Source organism: Pleurodeles waltl, chromosome 3_1 (assembly GCF_031143425.1).
Source record: "Pleurodeles waltl isolate 20211129_DDA chromosome 3_1, aPleWal1.hap1.20221129, whole genome shotgun sequence".
Taxonomy (NCBI): domain Eukaryota; kingdom Metazoa; phylum Chordata; class Amphibia; order Caudata; family Salamandridae; genus Pleurodeles; species Pleurodeles waltl.
Window position 1 is genome coordinate 549,636,346 of NC_090440.1, and position 16,777 is coordinate 549,653,122.

The 16,777-nt window shown below is 41.2% G+C and overlaps 1 protein-coding gene across 5 annotated transcripts in view; it reads left to right on the top strand.

The window, feature by feature from the left end:
• The window catches only part of DENND4A (DENN domain containing 4A), a 518,288-nt gene that overhangs the window by 446,866 nt on the left and 54,645 nt on the right, over nucleotides 1-16,777 (top strand). For all 5 annotated transcript variants that reach the window (XM_069222901.1, XM_069222904.1, XM_069222905.1 and 2 more), the window contains one exon: nucleotides 15,879-16,028. In XM_069222901.1, coding sequence (XP_069079002.1) covers nucleotides 15,879-16,028 — 150 coding nt within the window. The remainder of the gene's footprint in view (nucleotides 1-15,878; nucleotides 16,029-16,777) is intronic.

A 16,777-nucleotide genomic window follows, 5' to 3' on the forward strand; every position in this document is an offset into this window, starting at 1 on the left:
ACCCTCATTTTCTTTGAAAATTCTTCTGTGTGTTCATGGAGTTTCTCTCATATGTGAGTTATCTTGCAGTACCAGGGATTGAGCCTCGTTCTCGGTCTGTTCCTACGATCTGCCAGTCTGTAGGTTACGCAAACTGGGGAGTGATCAGAAACTCCTCTGGCAAGGTTGTGAACCTCACCAATGTGGAGGAAGTTGTTAGACCAAGATAAGTATGCACTCTATGCACAAGAGGCTCCTGTGTGCGCCAGAGTGAAATGTGTATTGTCTTGTTGTAGGGTTAAAGGTACGCCATGTGTCCACGAGACCAAGGGCTGACATAAATTTGTCCAATGGGCGATGAACTGACAGCGATTGGCCAGTGGTCGGTTGCATCACAGAGGGGCGCATTAAAGTCTTCCCCTAGCAATGAGCCACCCTTGGGGAGGCTGAGGAGATGCACCCTGAGGGCTGACAGTGCTGCGTCATGGAGTTTTGGGGTATATAAAGCAAGATAATGCCCTCCCATTGTCCTGTGATCGCCACATATCTTATCTACCATGTGAGTCCAGGTAGGTGTTTTGTGTGATAAATGGGAGGGATCCATGCATAAGGATGCCCACCTCTCTGGATTCTGTTGTGTATTCTGTGTGGGCCACCATTCTAAAACCCCATCTATCTGAGGCACGGTAGGTGTTCCCCTGCAAGTGAGTCTCCTGTAGGAAAATGATGTCAGGCGAGTGCCTCTTGAGGTAGTGCAGTACCACCCCTTTTTTGATACTATCTCCCTGCCCATCGACATTCTAGGAGAGGATCTTGAAGCTAGATATTCTTAGGGTGGACGCCCTGAATGATTGGTGGCAAGTGAGTGGGAAGGCAGCCCATGGGTGAAGGCCCCCCCACTCTGAGCTGGGGCTGTCTAACAAGCAGTAGGGGGCACAGTAATGCCATTCTAGGAGTCATGGAGAAGTGCTGGTGAGATTCGGGGCAAAGTCCCTGAGGGATATGGGTAGCCAATAGGTAGCATGTTTGAATGGCTAATTCGGAGCTGCTGCTGTGTAGATGTGAGAACATCACCATGACATTGATATAACAAAAAAAAAAAAAAAAACAATATCACACCCCCTTTTGCCTCCTTGTTTGACGGACCTGAAACTCCCCACCCCTCCCACCAACTTTGCAAAAAAAAAAGCCAGTCAAAAAGAGTGAGGGTAGCTCAGACCAGCGTTATCTGGAGCAGAAAGAATAGAAGTGACGTCAGCGCACCGGGATGGCACCTATATAGGTACAGTGCACAACATTTCAAACATGGTTGACACCACCTACAGATGTGCACAGGTACTGCTTGAAAGGTTTCTGGATCCAGTCTGATGCCTGGGGATTTTTCAAAGATAAGGAACCTGCAGCTAGGTAGCCTAAACCATATAAGGATTTACCAACGGTAAGTAACTTCTTCTCTGAATCCATGCAACCCTGCCTGTGGGCTACAAGGCCTACTCAGGGTGGCTTGGTAATCTTTAAATGGGAGATTATGAAGTGTCAAAGTGATTTATTGTCACAGGATGTTTTGCAGGTTTTGCACTGCTACAGTCAGGCTACAATTGTAGGCCTGAAGCCATTTTGCACTGCCTCAGTAGTGGATAGCACAATAGTTACTGGAGTCTTCTAGTGCCATTTACCTCCCACAGACCCTAGATACATCTTATACTATATAGTGGGGACTTGTAGCTAAGTAAAATATGCCAATTTACCCATGTTTAAAGGGGAGCACAGGCACTTCAGCCACTTCACTACTTTTTGGCAGGGATAAAGTGCACCGACTTCTAAAACAAGCATATAGGCCCACAAGAGGTGCAGAATCTGGGGGTAACCACACAAAATGGCAGATTTCCTACATTTGGTCTCTACCTTAAAAAACAGTATTGGGAGACGTGAGGCACAGTCATTTTTCCGTTTGCCTTTTCATGTATCACCATCTTAGATCTGGACGAAGCAATCCCTAGTCTCGGGTATTTTTGTATATTGAAATTAGTACAGCCCTACCAGCGACAAAGGTCTTTTTAGAAAGTTCCACTCATATTAAATTAGGGCTGGGGGAGTCTTATTGTGTGCAATACTCTTAATAACCTTATAAAGTTCCTCACAAACATAAGTTTGGCCTCTAGAATCTTGTTATCTTCCTCTCTTAAGGTGCAGATTTCTGAGAAACTTTTCCATTTCAAATAACTTCCTTTTGTATCTCCAGATATTGCTGGTATGCTGCATTTTGTTACACTTAGGTGTTCTACTTCTACTCCCTGTAGCTCCCTAGCCCATTCTGTCACTGGGCCTGCTATCAGAATCTTGTCTAACTCCAGGATTTCTCGCTCAGGAGTTCTAATTATTGGGTGCACAAAAACCATTCTAAAATCTCAATCATATGTTTGTACTGACAAGAGGAATCCTTCCCATCAGAGAGGCAGAATGCTTGGCACACAGGATTGCCGATCACTCCCCTCTGCTGGTGATGATAGGTGGGAACAGTAAGGAGACTGGGACTAACTAGAGGCTACATTTCTGGAAGCTAAGAGACCTGAAAACAATGGATGTACTTTGACGAGAATGCAGATTCAGTTTATTCCGCAGTTTAATCCGGGAAGCAAATATGTGGTGCTTTGAAACAGAATATAAAACAAAATACCTTGTAAAAGTTGGAAAGTAATTTGAATACCGCTTGTCTGATTATTTCATTCTCTAAATGTCCATCAGGCCCAAAGCTCTGACATACTGCACAAGGTGTATTGCACGTGTGTGCCACCAAGGAATTTGACAGATTTTCAATCTGTCATTGCATCCCCTAGATATAATCCTGAATTGGCTGCTACACCTCTCCACATCATGCATACCCAGTATTACCTATTGTACCATTTTTCTTTTACCTCATCCTTCTCTGCTATCTTTATATTGCTTGACTGCTAGTTAACTTCATAATTCCAAACACCTGGTCCACTCCCCTCTCAACTTTTCCACAATCCGAACTTCAAACTACTCGCTCCCTCAACTACGGAAAGGTCTGTCACCGCCCTCTGCTGATCCCTTTATAGAGTCTACAATTTAGTAGTTTAACTTGCCCCACCAAATAAATCCAACGTATCAGTCTATTTTGCTAGAGCTTTGGAAGTCGCTTTTCAATGTAGGGAGAGGGTTTCCTATTTGTGCCACACAGAGCATCCCAGTATCCATTTCAATTCCTCATTTGCCCCTTTGTCCATTTCCCCTCCCCCTCCCAACCACCCACCCAGGAAGCACAGCACCTTATGTTTCCATGGCTAGTGCTAAACAAAGTTTGTCAGAACTTTCTTTCTGCTGTCATGGGTGTTACATGTCTCAGAAAAGCTGCCATCCCAATATATCCTTCACGTCAATGCCCACCTGTTAGACCAGGCAGCTCTTGGCTTGGTATCCCTGTACTTTTTTGCTTCTGACCTCCTGTTTTTGAATCCTGTGCTGTAAATCGTTTTTGCTGATTTTGATACTCTCTGCACTTTACCACTGCTAACCAGTGCTAAAGTGCAAGTGTTCTCTGACTCAATGATATTTGCAATTGGTTTTCCATGATTGGCACATTTTGATTTACTGATAAGTCTCTGGTATAGTGCACCATGTGTATCCAGGGCCTGTAAATCAAATGCTACTAGTGGGCCTGCAGCACAGACTGTGCCACCCACACGAGTAGCCCTGTAAATATGTCTCTGACCTGCCATTGCAGTGTCTGTGTGTGCCGTTTTGTACTGCCAGTTCAACCTGTCAAGTGTCCCCACATGCCAGGCCCAACCCCTTCCTTTTTATTACCTGTAAGTCACCCCTAGGGTAGGCCCTAGGTGGCCCGACGTGCAGGGTGTAATGTATTTAAGAGGTAGGACATGTACTGGTGTGTTTTACATGTCCTGATAGTGAAATACTGCTACATGCGTTTTTTACTATTGCAAGGCCTATCTCTCCCGTAGGTTAATTTGGGGATTGGCTTTCAATTTCTTTTAAGTGCGGTTTCCTATTGGGAGCAGATAGAGATTGGAGTTTGGTGTCTCTGAACTCTCAATTTCAAAATACTTCTTTTGGTGAAGTTGATTTTTAGATTGTCTGTTTGAAAATGCCACTTTTAGAAAATAGGCATTTTCTTGCTCAACCATTCTATGCTTCTGTCTGGTTACTGAATACACGTCTCAGTCAGACTGGCAGTCGGCTGTTTGTGAATCCCCTCTAGACAGTGACACAAAGGGAGCTAAGGTGTGTCCTGCATTTCCTGATGAGTCTTCCTGGGAAGGGAGGAGCTGGCACCTGCACTTGAAAGGGCTGTGCCTGTTCTCTCACAATACAATCTCCAACCCCCTAGTGTGTGTCTGGAGCAGGGCAAGGAAGAGGCAGGATCTTGTGCACTACGAAAACTTTCCTTTGAAGTTTCCCCACTTCAAAGGCAGAAATGATTATAAATATGCTTCAGTTTTCTTCTGGATGAAGAGGAACGTCTTCCAAGGAGAAGAGGTTGATGCTTGAGGAGGACCTGCCGTTCTGCCTGTTGCTTTGTTGTGCTGGCCTGCTACAGCTGCTTCTGCCTGAAGAGGGAAAGGACTGGACTTTGCTTTCTGAAATCCTGCTTGTAAAGTTTCTCCAAGGGCTTGGACTGAGCTTGCCTCCTGTTCTGAAGTCTCAGCGCCAGCAAAGACTTAATCTGCCAGAACCTGGGCTCTTTTGCTGAGACCCCTACCCTGCCAAGTGTTGCCATATCCAGTCCCTGGGCCCTTGAAAGGAGAAGCTGGTGAACCCAAGGTGATAATCCACACACCAGAGCCATGCGGTAGAAAAATGGATGCAGCACCTTTACTGCGGATGAAAAATCGACACAGCACCGGTAAAATTGACGCATCGCCAGCTCAGTGCGGATTCATCACTGCCATATGTCCATGCATCATCCCTGGGAGTCAGTCTTCAACATAACCGCATGGACCTGAGGCTGCTTGTCCGTAAACCGACACATTGCTTACCTGGCAGAGAAAGAATCGCCGCATGGCCTCACTTGCGAGTAAGGATTGGTTGCCTTTCCGATGCACACTTGCCCATGCAGCTTTATTTTTGACGCATACCAGGTACTTTGTGACGCATCCATTAATTTCTATGGATTAAGACTCTTTAATTTAAAAATTCATAACTTTGCTTGTGTATGTTGATTTGTTTTGTCATTTTGATTTTGTTGATTTAGATAAATATTGGCTGTTTAAACTGGTCTGAAGTCCATTTGTGGTTTTTCATCATGTTACTGTGTTTGTACAAATACTTTAAACATTGCCTCTGAGATATGCCTGACTGCTTGTGCCAAGCTACCAAGGGGGTGACCAGGGGTTATCTTAGGTGTGTGACTCCCTTACCATGACTAGAGTGAGGGTCCCTACTTAGAGAGGGTGTAAACTTACTGCCAACTAAGGACCCCATTTCTAACACCACCTGTGAGGACTGTGGGCTGCTCCGAGATGCCAACGCCAGAGAATATCTATAATTCTTTTAATGTCCGCAACAACATGAGGATTTTCAGTCTCTGCTTGTTGTTCCAAGTCTTCCTGTGTCGTAAACACTTTCAGGTGTCTCTAAATCCTGTGTAAAATATGCATTAATAGATAATTAGGAAATGTTCAGAAATGCTTGCTTTGAGAGGACGTGCATTTCAGGATTGTTTAATATGACAAAGGTATCAGACAGGTTTGATAATCAAGCTGACTCATTGACATCAATGTTATTTATCCTACATGTTGAATTTATTATAACATTTTGTTGGTTTGGAATATGCTGTCTGTGAATTCCATTATTGTTTTCTATTACAAAAAAGACGTAATACCTATGCCTTTTACTGTTAAATATTTGAATTAGAGGCCTTTCGACAAGATCTCTCACTAGATCCTATAAAAACACCAGTATTAAGTAATATGTTAGAAGCTTTGTGCATACATGCCAACATTTTGGAAGAGGAAGGTGGGAGATTTTAAAACGTAATCAGGATAATATATTTCTTCCACTGAACTGAATCGTGTCTATTGTATGGGACTTAAAGGTGTGCTGCCACAGGATCGGATATCAGAAATACAAATATAATTTGTTGTCCTCTTACCAGGCAGGAACATTAAAGAAGAGCTATGGCAAGCAGAGAGAGCATTACACAATTGCTGTGCACTGACTTGAGGAGCAGGTTACTGCCAGTGCCTACTCCAGGTCACAGGAAACTAGTGCCTGCCAGCAGAGTGCCGCTGAGGAATCTGTTTTTTGCATGCAAGAATTAGGAGGCTGACGACTAGCCTGGAACTCAGTAGTTTCACGTCTGAATTGGGAAGGTTGGCATGTATGCTTGTGCCAGTTCCATTGCAGACAAGGGCATGCCAGGCAGATTGCAGCTGTAGTACCCACTTAAGTCAAAGGGGATAGCAAGATGAGTGCCATTATTTATGCCCTAATACTGCATCACTGCAATCAAAAAATGCAAACTTGCTATACCAGAATATCACAGTTCTTGTTGTCCCAAAAACAGGTCTGAAACTCGAGAATAGGCTTATATACTGAATAAGTTGAAACTAGCATAGCATTTAGAGGTAGCAGAATGAGGGTGTCGGGGTTCAAGAACTCAATAGCAATGTTAGAATTTTTCTTTGTTGTTTTCATTATCCATAACCTAGATTGCTTTTCTCTTCATATTCATGTTCATACTCTGAGTGGTTACTCCAGGAGCTTTCTCAGGACATGTCCTATGCCATTTTGTGATTGAGCAGTTTAATACCAAAGTGATTACATTGAGACTAATAGTACCCTTACACTCATGGCCCACAGATTGTGACACCCTGTTAACATTTATATTTCCTGATTTTATTTTGTTTAGGTGATTGCACTCCTTCTGGTTTTAACATTTGAATAATTTGAGCCCTTTTGGTGTCATCGCTCAAATATTAACCTTACATTAATACTAAAAACATTTGAAGCCTTTTGAATCCTACACATGTTTAATCTTTTAGATGTAAATGAAGTACGTTATTTGCAGTCTTATGACTGAACACGAGTCTTTTTCAGTTTGCGGTGGACAGCTAGTCAGGGAGATGCCTTTGGCATGTATGTTTGCCCAGTCTAATCATAAGATCAGCATTCTAGAGGTTCATTGTGGCATCTGTCACTGATACCTTTCAGTCTTGCCCTCTCAGACTTTGGACCAAATGCTTGGTGTGAATTGCATTGAGCATAGTCATGTGGGTCATTCCATCTATAGCTATACTTGTCTGCACTCTATCAAAGAACTTGGCCTGCCAGTCTATTTTCCAACGACCATCTATCACCTTCACCCCCTTTCATATTTCTTTAGAACATGACTGGATACTATTGTCAACAAAATAAAACTTGCTTACCACATCCAAGTCACAGATGCACATGATCTAGTAATGGCTGAAGCAAACTTCACTCACAGTAAAACTGCTTAAAGCTTTGCTCTCATCATGCATGCCCATGAGTTCCTTCTGCATGTTGAGAATGACAGTGCCTAACAAAGAACTACAGCTCCAGTAAATACACCGCACAGGAGACTAAAAGGAAAGTTTGCTTCTAACCGTTAGGCCATAAAAGATAACATTTCAACCATGACAGATCTGTAGACGGGTGTGGAATATATTTTCACAGCCACACATTCGGCCAGGCACTTCTGGGGAAAGAAATGGAGCAAATTGTATTGATAAGTGTAGCTAGGCAGGCCCTTCAAAAAGCTTTCCTATCACAGGTTACTAGCAAAATATTCCTTGTAAAAACAGTAGCATTCACTGTGTTCAAGATCCACCGGCTTCTTCAGAAAAGAGCAATCATTTTGATGTGTTTGCTGAACATTGCATCTTTTTCCTGGCGGAACAAGCAATCAAATGACAGTTGCTTAAACAGAATACAAACAATCCCATCACAGGAAGCTGGAGTACACAATGATGGCCCCCATATTCCCTCAGCCTACAGCACATTAACAAAACCTGTTTAGAATAAAAAATGACTTTACATCTTTCATCCCTTTTCCATAATTCTTTAACTAGATTCAAATTTAAAGACCTCATTTTGCAAGATGAACATGACAGACCCCATTTTGGGCAGGCAATCTTGATACCTTGATGTTAGGCTGATGCTCTGCATAGCTTATCAGCTGCTTAAAGCTCACTTCAGGGTGTTTTCAATCAAGGAATGAGAGCAGAATCCTCAAACACATGCCTAGTTCTCAACTTAAGCAGCCACCACCTCTGGAGTTCATGGATATATTTTTACTGTTGAGAAGAGGTTCCAACATATCTACATACTATAGAAACACCAAAAAGTGTTTCTGGTGCATACGTAACCATTTAAATGCTGATACTTGAGAGCCCATGAGGCCCTACTATAGTGTGGTAGTGTATAATACAAATTACATCATACCAGTGTTGACGTTAAGACAGATTTATTGGCCACAGTCTTTATTTCCTCCAGCAGCAACTCCAGCTATTCATAGCAACTGACTTTCTTAGAATTTCACCCGACCTCAGCGTTCTGCTTTCTACATGCCATTCTCAGAAGAATTAGTACCTAGGCTACAGAATGTAAAAGGCAGAGCTCATCACCACATTTAGTTTACCCATGTGGCCTTTTCAAAATTGCAACACAATATGAACATAGCAAATGTTTTTTTGGCTACAGAAGTACTCAGACCAGAGAAAAGTATTTCTCACAAGCAATAGTAAAGGAAGTTCTTGAAGACCTTCTCCAGGTGTTTAGCCCAGTTATGCCTCCAGCTTTGGCTTTGGAATGCATTATAATACGTTAAAGATTGAGATCTTTTCAATTAAACATGTGCCTTCCTCTGATCTGAAACACTTAACCTGCCTCACATCATTCATTCTAAACATCACCTTAACCAGATAAATGAGTGGAATAGAAGTATTCTTGGCTAACAAACCCTATGTTGAATTTCAGAGATAAAAGTAACTCCTCAAGATCTACCTAAACGTCAGTCTATGAATCTTAGAATTCCTTTTTAAGTTACACTTTAGAAAGGTTAAATGAGTTGAAAATAATTCCAGTTGTTCATGAGATATGGAACAGCCACAACAAATACTGTGAAAACATCTGTAATGCTCAGTGTTTTGTTAGACACCTTATTGTATTCAAATATATTGAAGACCGCAACCTGCCTTACAGAACAGCCCTCAAACGAAAAAGCACCACAATGACATCACTAGCAAACACACAGTTCTTTTTAGCATGGTGTTTAGCAGCACAGAGCTTGTTGGTTTTAAAACCTCAATTACCTCTCTAGTTTGGATAGTCATGCCAGGGCAGATATTCAAGGGCGACAGACCATTTTGAAGCAAAGAGATTCTTTTGGCAAGTAGCTCAAATATCTACTGCTTGATACTTCTTTGAAAAAGTCATATAATACCTTTGCCTATATATCTAAATCAATAAGGGGGAGGGACCGGGAGATTACTGGTCCAGTGTACAGTCTCCCAATAATAGTAATCATGCAAAGTCAAAGAGTACACTGTTCCAAAAAATTAAAACCAGGGGACCTGATTCTACAGGAGCGAGAGCCCTCATGCATCACATTGGATGACTGGCTTCATCATCGGGCACGGCCCTCGCCAGGCCGGCGCTGCAATGCCTGGCGGGCTCCCCTGAGGGGGCTCTTAACCGTATTGCTCTTTTAGTAGCTTATAAATCCAGGTCATGTGGATGGGGAACCCTATTATAGGTCCCAAAGCAAACCGGAAAGAGTGGAAAAAGAATAAAATTGGTTATCCATCTAGAAAAAACATCATAAATTTAATCATTATAGATGAGATGAAGACCAAGATAAAAAACCAAAGTAAAATGATGAGTGACAATGCTCAATTACTTTCAACACAATAGACGAAAATACGAGAGGACTCAAACTATAAAAGTGCCTCTAATCGTGGGTCAACATGTTTCGCATCTAACGGTCCAGTCGGATCCTACAACGCTTCATCAGGACGAAAAAGAATACATCTTCTCCCAAAAAATCTTAACTAAAGGAAGCCCTAATGAGGGAGATGAAAAAGAGACAGTCACTTACGTTAGGTCAACAAGCTACAACAATAAAAGGTCGCCCTGGAAAAGAAAAGAAAAATCACGTGTGTCAGATGTAACCAATATATAGTGATTTATGTGCACACGTGAGAGAAGTGCATGGTGAATAATCACACATAAATATTAAAAATAGAAGCTTACCATCCCCAGATTCAGGAAAAGGCTCCTTGGGAATCTCATGTCAGGGACAAAAGCTGACACTGTATATAGTAATAGTCCTAAAGAAGGTCAAGATTGGCACAAGATACTAATCAGAGTAACGTGATGAGCTAGATATTACACTTTATGTATAAAAATTCATGCAAACAATGGTACAGATAAACCAAATATATACAGGTGGGTAGCCCATCATGCGTAATATTTGCAAATAAACGCCATCCGTTCATGTGAACCGAAAACCACTACCGTCCTGGGAGCTATTGAAATTCTTAAACTACTACCCCAAGAAGCGGCTATAATGAACCACTCTCAACAGAAGGACTGGTTCGCCGGTGTTAAAATTAGCCTCAAATTACCAATATTATAATAACAAAGAAACCGGGTCTGTGAGCGCTCGACCCTCGATATAATGGTTTGAAAACACTTACAATTCTGCCAGCGGTCCTCTCTTCGAACCTACCCTCTGACCAGCGTTCCCGTATAGTAGCAAACCGGCACTGTCAGAGCTCTAGATAATGCGGCGAGACCCGGAAGAGAGGATGTCTTCCGGCTCGCACGCGGCTCCTGGGACGTTGAAACAGAAGATGGACATCGTGTCGTTGGTAATAATAGAGGTAGAAAGGAGGCTTTGTCACCCTACAAAAATACGGGGAGAGAGTGGCGTGAAATATAACAATTCGTGCGATATTGGGTCTCAAATGTATATTAGTAATTCAACCCCAAACTATAAGTTCAGTTAATTGCTGTAATGAAGTATCAAATCATCATCATCATCAAAGGGCAGACTAGAGGTAATTTTAATCTATAAGGATGTCATAACCAAGTATATGTGATCAAGAGAGAAGAGCACAACAATACCCCTAGATCATGGGGGGTTAATATCTAATATACACAGGCGGTCACTATATGATATGCTCAAAAGGTCCTAAGTAAGCAATGGAAAGTGATATAACAATTAGTACGATATTAGGTCTCAAATGTATATTAGTAGTTCGAACTCGAACTATAAGTTCAGTTATTTGCTTTAATGAAGTATCAAGTCATCATCATCAAAAGGCAGACCAGAGGTAATATTGGCCTATAAGGATGACATACCCAAGTATAAGTGATCAAGAGAGAAGAGCACATCAATACCCCTAGTTCATGGGGGGTTAATATCTAATATACACAGGCGGTCACTAATTAATATGCTCAAAAGGTCCTTAGTGAGCAATGGAAAGTGATCTAAGATGAGAGGGAAGTCCACGGTATCTCATTGTTCAGTCCCTGTGTACTGGTCCCTAGTTTAAAGACCCAACTTTGTTCAGTTTTAAAAAGAAAACCTGGATCATTAGGTCGAATGATGGGTTATCCTTGAAGCCCCAAAAAAAGGTCATCAGGAGTATGAGTATCTAAAAAAATGTGCACACAATTTTGTGGTGACCCAATTACATCTAATATTACTCCTGTGTTCATTGATGCAGATTTTAACAGGTTGTGTAGTCATACCAACATAACGTAACCCGCAAGGGCACATAATCATATAAATGCAATTTTTGGTATGCAATTGGTATGTTTCTTGAGCCGCCAACTCCCAATAGCGTCTAAATCAAGTATCGTTAGGTGTCTTGTTAGTGAGCAGACATTGCAGGTGCCACAGGGGTGGTGTCCTTCAACTCTGGGAAGATCCCATAATATCTGAAACACTTAACCTGCCTAACATCATTCATTCTAACCATCACCTTAACCAGATAAATGAGTGGAATAGAAGTATTCTTGTCTAACAAACCCTATGTTGAATTTCAGAGATAAAAGTAACTCCTCAAGATCTACCTAAACGCCAGTCTATGAATCTTAGAATTACTTTTTTAAGTTACACTTTAGAAAGGTTAAATGAGTTGAATTTAATTCCAGTTGTTCATGAGAAATGGAACAGCCACAACAAATACTGTGAAAACATCTGTAATGCTCACTGTTTTGTTAGACACCTTATTGTAGTCAAATATAATGCAGACAGCAACCTGCCTTACAGAACAGCCCTCAAATGAAAAAGCACCACAATGACATCACTAGCGAACACACAATTCTTTTTAGCATGGCGTTTAGCAGCACAGAGCTTGTTGGTTTTAAAACCTTAATTACCTCTCTAGTTTGGATAGTCATGCCAGGGCAGATATTCAAGGGAGGCAGACCATTTTGAAGCGAAGAGATTCTTTTGGCAAGTAGCTCAAATATCTACTGCTTGATACTCCTTTGAAAAAGTCATATAATCCCCTTGCCTATATATCTCCTGCTTACTACTCTTTAAAAAAAAAATTAAAAAAAAAGACCTGTTACTCTATAAAGGTAGTTTACTGTTGAAAATTAAATTAGCCCTTTGTAAATAAAGTTCTCCTGTGACATCTTTTATGTGGTCACTAGGGCAAAGGAAGGTGTGAGAAAACATCCCTGCTGACATAAGCAAAATCCATTTGTGTAACGTCTTGAAAAGCATGTGTCAATATAGGCACATGATGCCCATGATTTCTTCAATGAATAGTCAACCATGTCAGTCAAGAAAAGATGTCCAACTTAGATGGACATCTATAACACTAAGTGATTAACTTCAGTTTTCACTCAATTTGGAGTCTTACACTGATAGTAATTGTAAACGGACGTTTTTTGTGTGGTGTGCCCCCAGAGTTTTTGCCCTATCTGTTGTTCCTGGCTATAGAACTCTATGTACTTTATCCCTGCTGACCAGTAGGAAAGTGCCTGTGCTCCTGCTTTAAATTGACAAAACTGTTGTATTTCTAATTGGCAGATTTAACTTGCCTATAAGTCCCTAGAATACATTGTGCCATCCACTACAGTGACAGTGTAAAACATGGCTTCAGGTCTATGTTTGTGGTCTGACTAAAGCAGCTTTTAAACTGCAATTCGACTTACCAAAATACACCCTTTTCTCTGTTCTAAACATTCCTTTTAAATTTGAATATATCACTACTTAAGTAGGCCATATAGCCCATAAGGTATTGTGCATGGTATTTAAAAGTATGACTTGTAGAAACTTATTACCATGTCCTTACAGTGTCTAACACCTAAATACTGTTTTCACTGTAGCAAGGCTAGCTATTCCATAAAGAAACAATGGCATGCAATATTAAATTTAATAATGGTATCTTTGGCTAAGAAACAGCTACAAATCTTATTCTTGGACTCTTGGTAATATTTGTTTAAAGCCTAATTCACTGATGAGGTATGATTTTTAATAAATGTTAAGAAAAAAGTGATTTTAGAAAGTTACCTTTTCCATGCTTATAGCTTCTGGAGGCCAATCTGCATTAGCTTCTAGCTGCAGTACTCTTGAGTGCTCAACCATATCTGAAATATTAAAACAGCTCCCAGAGCAGAGACAAAGGCTTTTGTTGTGGGTTCCTTTGGATATATGACCATTTGGGCATTGTCAAGGAACTTAAGTAACTTCAGTGGGGTCTCCCCTATCATAGACCGATGACAACATCTGCAAGACCCATTCTTTCTTCCCCCAGTCAGCCCAGCTGTAATCACAGTAGGGAGGAAGCTTCCCCCAGAACCGGTTTGAAGTGACTACAGAAGAGGTTTTGCTCATTTCCCTGGCCACATCTTTGGGGTGTGCACACAGGTTCTGCACAAGAAGAATTTCACCATCATAGGTATAGGCAAAGAGGGGCACGGTATGATGGTTTGCAGTAGGGCACCCAGGAAATGCTGCAAACATGGGTAGGGTAACCCCTGAGAACTAGTACCCCATTGGTTAGGAATAAGCCAGGATTCATAAAAGTGGGATCCCCAGTACCCTCTTTAGGACTCTTCAGAACACTACTGAACCTGAGGAAGATCAGAAGAGGGCTGAACTTGTCTGGTGGAGACCTGAGATGAGCTCTGAAGGACTGAACCTGCTCTGTCTTGTACCCAGGGCAAAGACGTTTACTCTAAGGATTATAAGGCTGAACTCCTGTTCAGCCTGCTATGCTAATCGGAGTGGGGTGCAGTGTGGTGGGCTAAAGATTCAGATTTTGTCGTCCTCTGAGCTTTTCCGCAGCAAAAAATCCAATTCATTTGAACCTTACGGAGAATGTATCTGGCCTCATGAAGTCAGCATCATGCAGGCAAAGAAATCTTGACCAGGCAAAGGTGCCAAAAGTATCTGGCCGTCGAGGGACCTTCCTTAGGTGCGAAATTCGAATTTCTCCCACTCTGATTTTTCCCGTCAAAAACAGCTTCAGCTGGACTTTGTCTGACAGCTGTCTGACCTCAAGGAGCAGAACAGTCTGCTGCCTTCCCCCGCTGAATATGTTTGACTTCCATTTTTTAATCTAAGTCCCAAGGTTACACTTCCAACTGGGTTCAACCTAGTTTGTGTACCTAACCTACGCTCCATCTCAGTTGGCCTCAAATCACACCTATGTTCCAGTCTACTGTGACCAGTTGACCCTGGTTGGCATGTAACAGTTTCTGGCACTATTGTTGTTTAAAACTTTACAAATTTATATCTCTGGTTCCACTTATTAGATTCTTGTCATTTTGGTGTCATTTAATTCATCAAAATGTACTCACTTGGTTTGGAATGTTTCTTTTGTTGTGTGTTTGACTTGTTACTGTTCTAGTTCTGCATAAGTACTTTACTCATTGCCTCTCAGTTACTCCTATCTGCTTTGTGTGATACTTACTAGGATGTTGAGCTCAAGTTAATATAGTGATTTTAGTGGTTCACCCTGATAAGGATTGTGTGGGTCATCGCCTCCTTTAACTTATTGTCCTTTTCTAAACATGTTTTAAAGTAATTAGCCCTCTTCCTGCAGACATTCCTGCTTTATCTTCCCTCCCTTCTGTGCTCTTAACTTTAAGATAGTGAGAAAACAAATGTGTTGTGGGTAGCCAATGGGAGAGTGGGGCAAGCAGATACCTGTGTGACATGCATACACCTAGAGCTGGGATAGAACATCCCTAGAGATCGGCAGAAGGTATGTTTTTTAGGTTTTTGGAAGATCAATATTTTGTACAACTATTGCATGCTCACACAATCATATCTTATGGGTAAGCTATAATTGCATAAGCCTAAAATGCTACAAAAGCATGGCAAAGCCATCAGAGAGAAAGGTTAAAAAAATGTCTTCTTTTTTTCCATTTTTAATTGCAGGTAGCTAATATGCAGAATTAAAACGTTCCCCTATGGATCTTAGTTTGAATTTCTTGTGCAGCATAGTAAGAGAGTACACAAAGTTCGGGCGCATGGGGCACAGTGCTTTCGAAAACTAATTGTTGGGCACTTCAAGGAAATCGTAATACAGCTGATGTCATATGGTTCCCTGATTGGTAGAAATATCACACTGTATTTAATGTGACTGAGAAAAGGTTAAACAGGTCAAAGCTTTTATTCCAATTATTGAAGTCAAGTAGTTTAATTTGCGTGCTTAACAGAGGCCTAAAATATAAAGGATAGAGAAATGTGCAGTGTCTATAGGCGTATTGTGGTTAACTAATACCTAAGACTGCTCAAAGTCTGTAGGGAATACAAGACGCTTGTGGAGCTGCTGCTTTGCTTATATGTTTGAGGTCACGAAATCATGTAGGAGAACCCCTGCAATCTTCACTCTTGTATTTTAACATTTTGTTGTTGCTCATAGGTACTTTCTGAAGCATAGCCCCTCTACAGAAAACATGCAGATTCTGACGTCTACTTCCTGTCATGTAGGAAAGTCAGATGTGGTATCCGTTCCTTCTTCTGGATTCACCGCCTCTGCTAATATCCCTCAAGACAATTTGTGCTCAAACAGGTAAGCGCAGCCAAGAGTCACCAATTAAAGATACAATGATCTTTGCCAAGTCAGATGTTATGAGCAGTAAGTTAGCATGTTAGCGGCTAAGTGGCTAGCGTAAATTAAGCATGTTATGCTCAATGATCTTTACAGTTCGCTTTCAGCATTTAGATAGATAAACATATCTAATAGCATTTAGATAAACATATCTAAATGCTATGATTGTTGCAGAATGTGTGTGTAGCAAAGAGGCCCATGTCAAACACTAAACTTACAGTAAATGTTACTATAATTTCCAAGACCAATTTCATAAGTGGTTTGATTTTTTGTTGTTTTTTTTGTTCAGTGTTCATGGTTTTGCCTTCATTTACTTATCATGTATAATAATTCTGTTGTTGAAAAACCGTGACATAAGATGAAATATACAACCCGAATACCCACTCATAATGCCCCCCATTAGTTAAAAAAACTAATGCTCACAGGTGAAAATGAAAACAAAAACTTAAAACTGTGAAGCATGCAATAGTCTAAGAAAGCAAACATAAAATTGTTAACAATGTAGGGATTTTGCATCACAGACAGTCAAAAAGGCAGACTGAACGAGCCTTCTGGCCATTATGGTATGCAGTCTAAGGTATAGCTTTCCCATTACCAGTTTGTGAAATATACGCCTACTTAGTGCTGGGATGAGAAACCTCTTTTTGAAACAAAGTATTACAGATTATGCTTGTAGTTGGCCCTCCTCAGCACTTCTCATACCTAGCCAT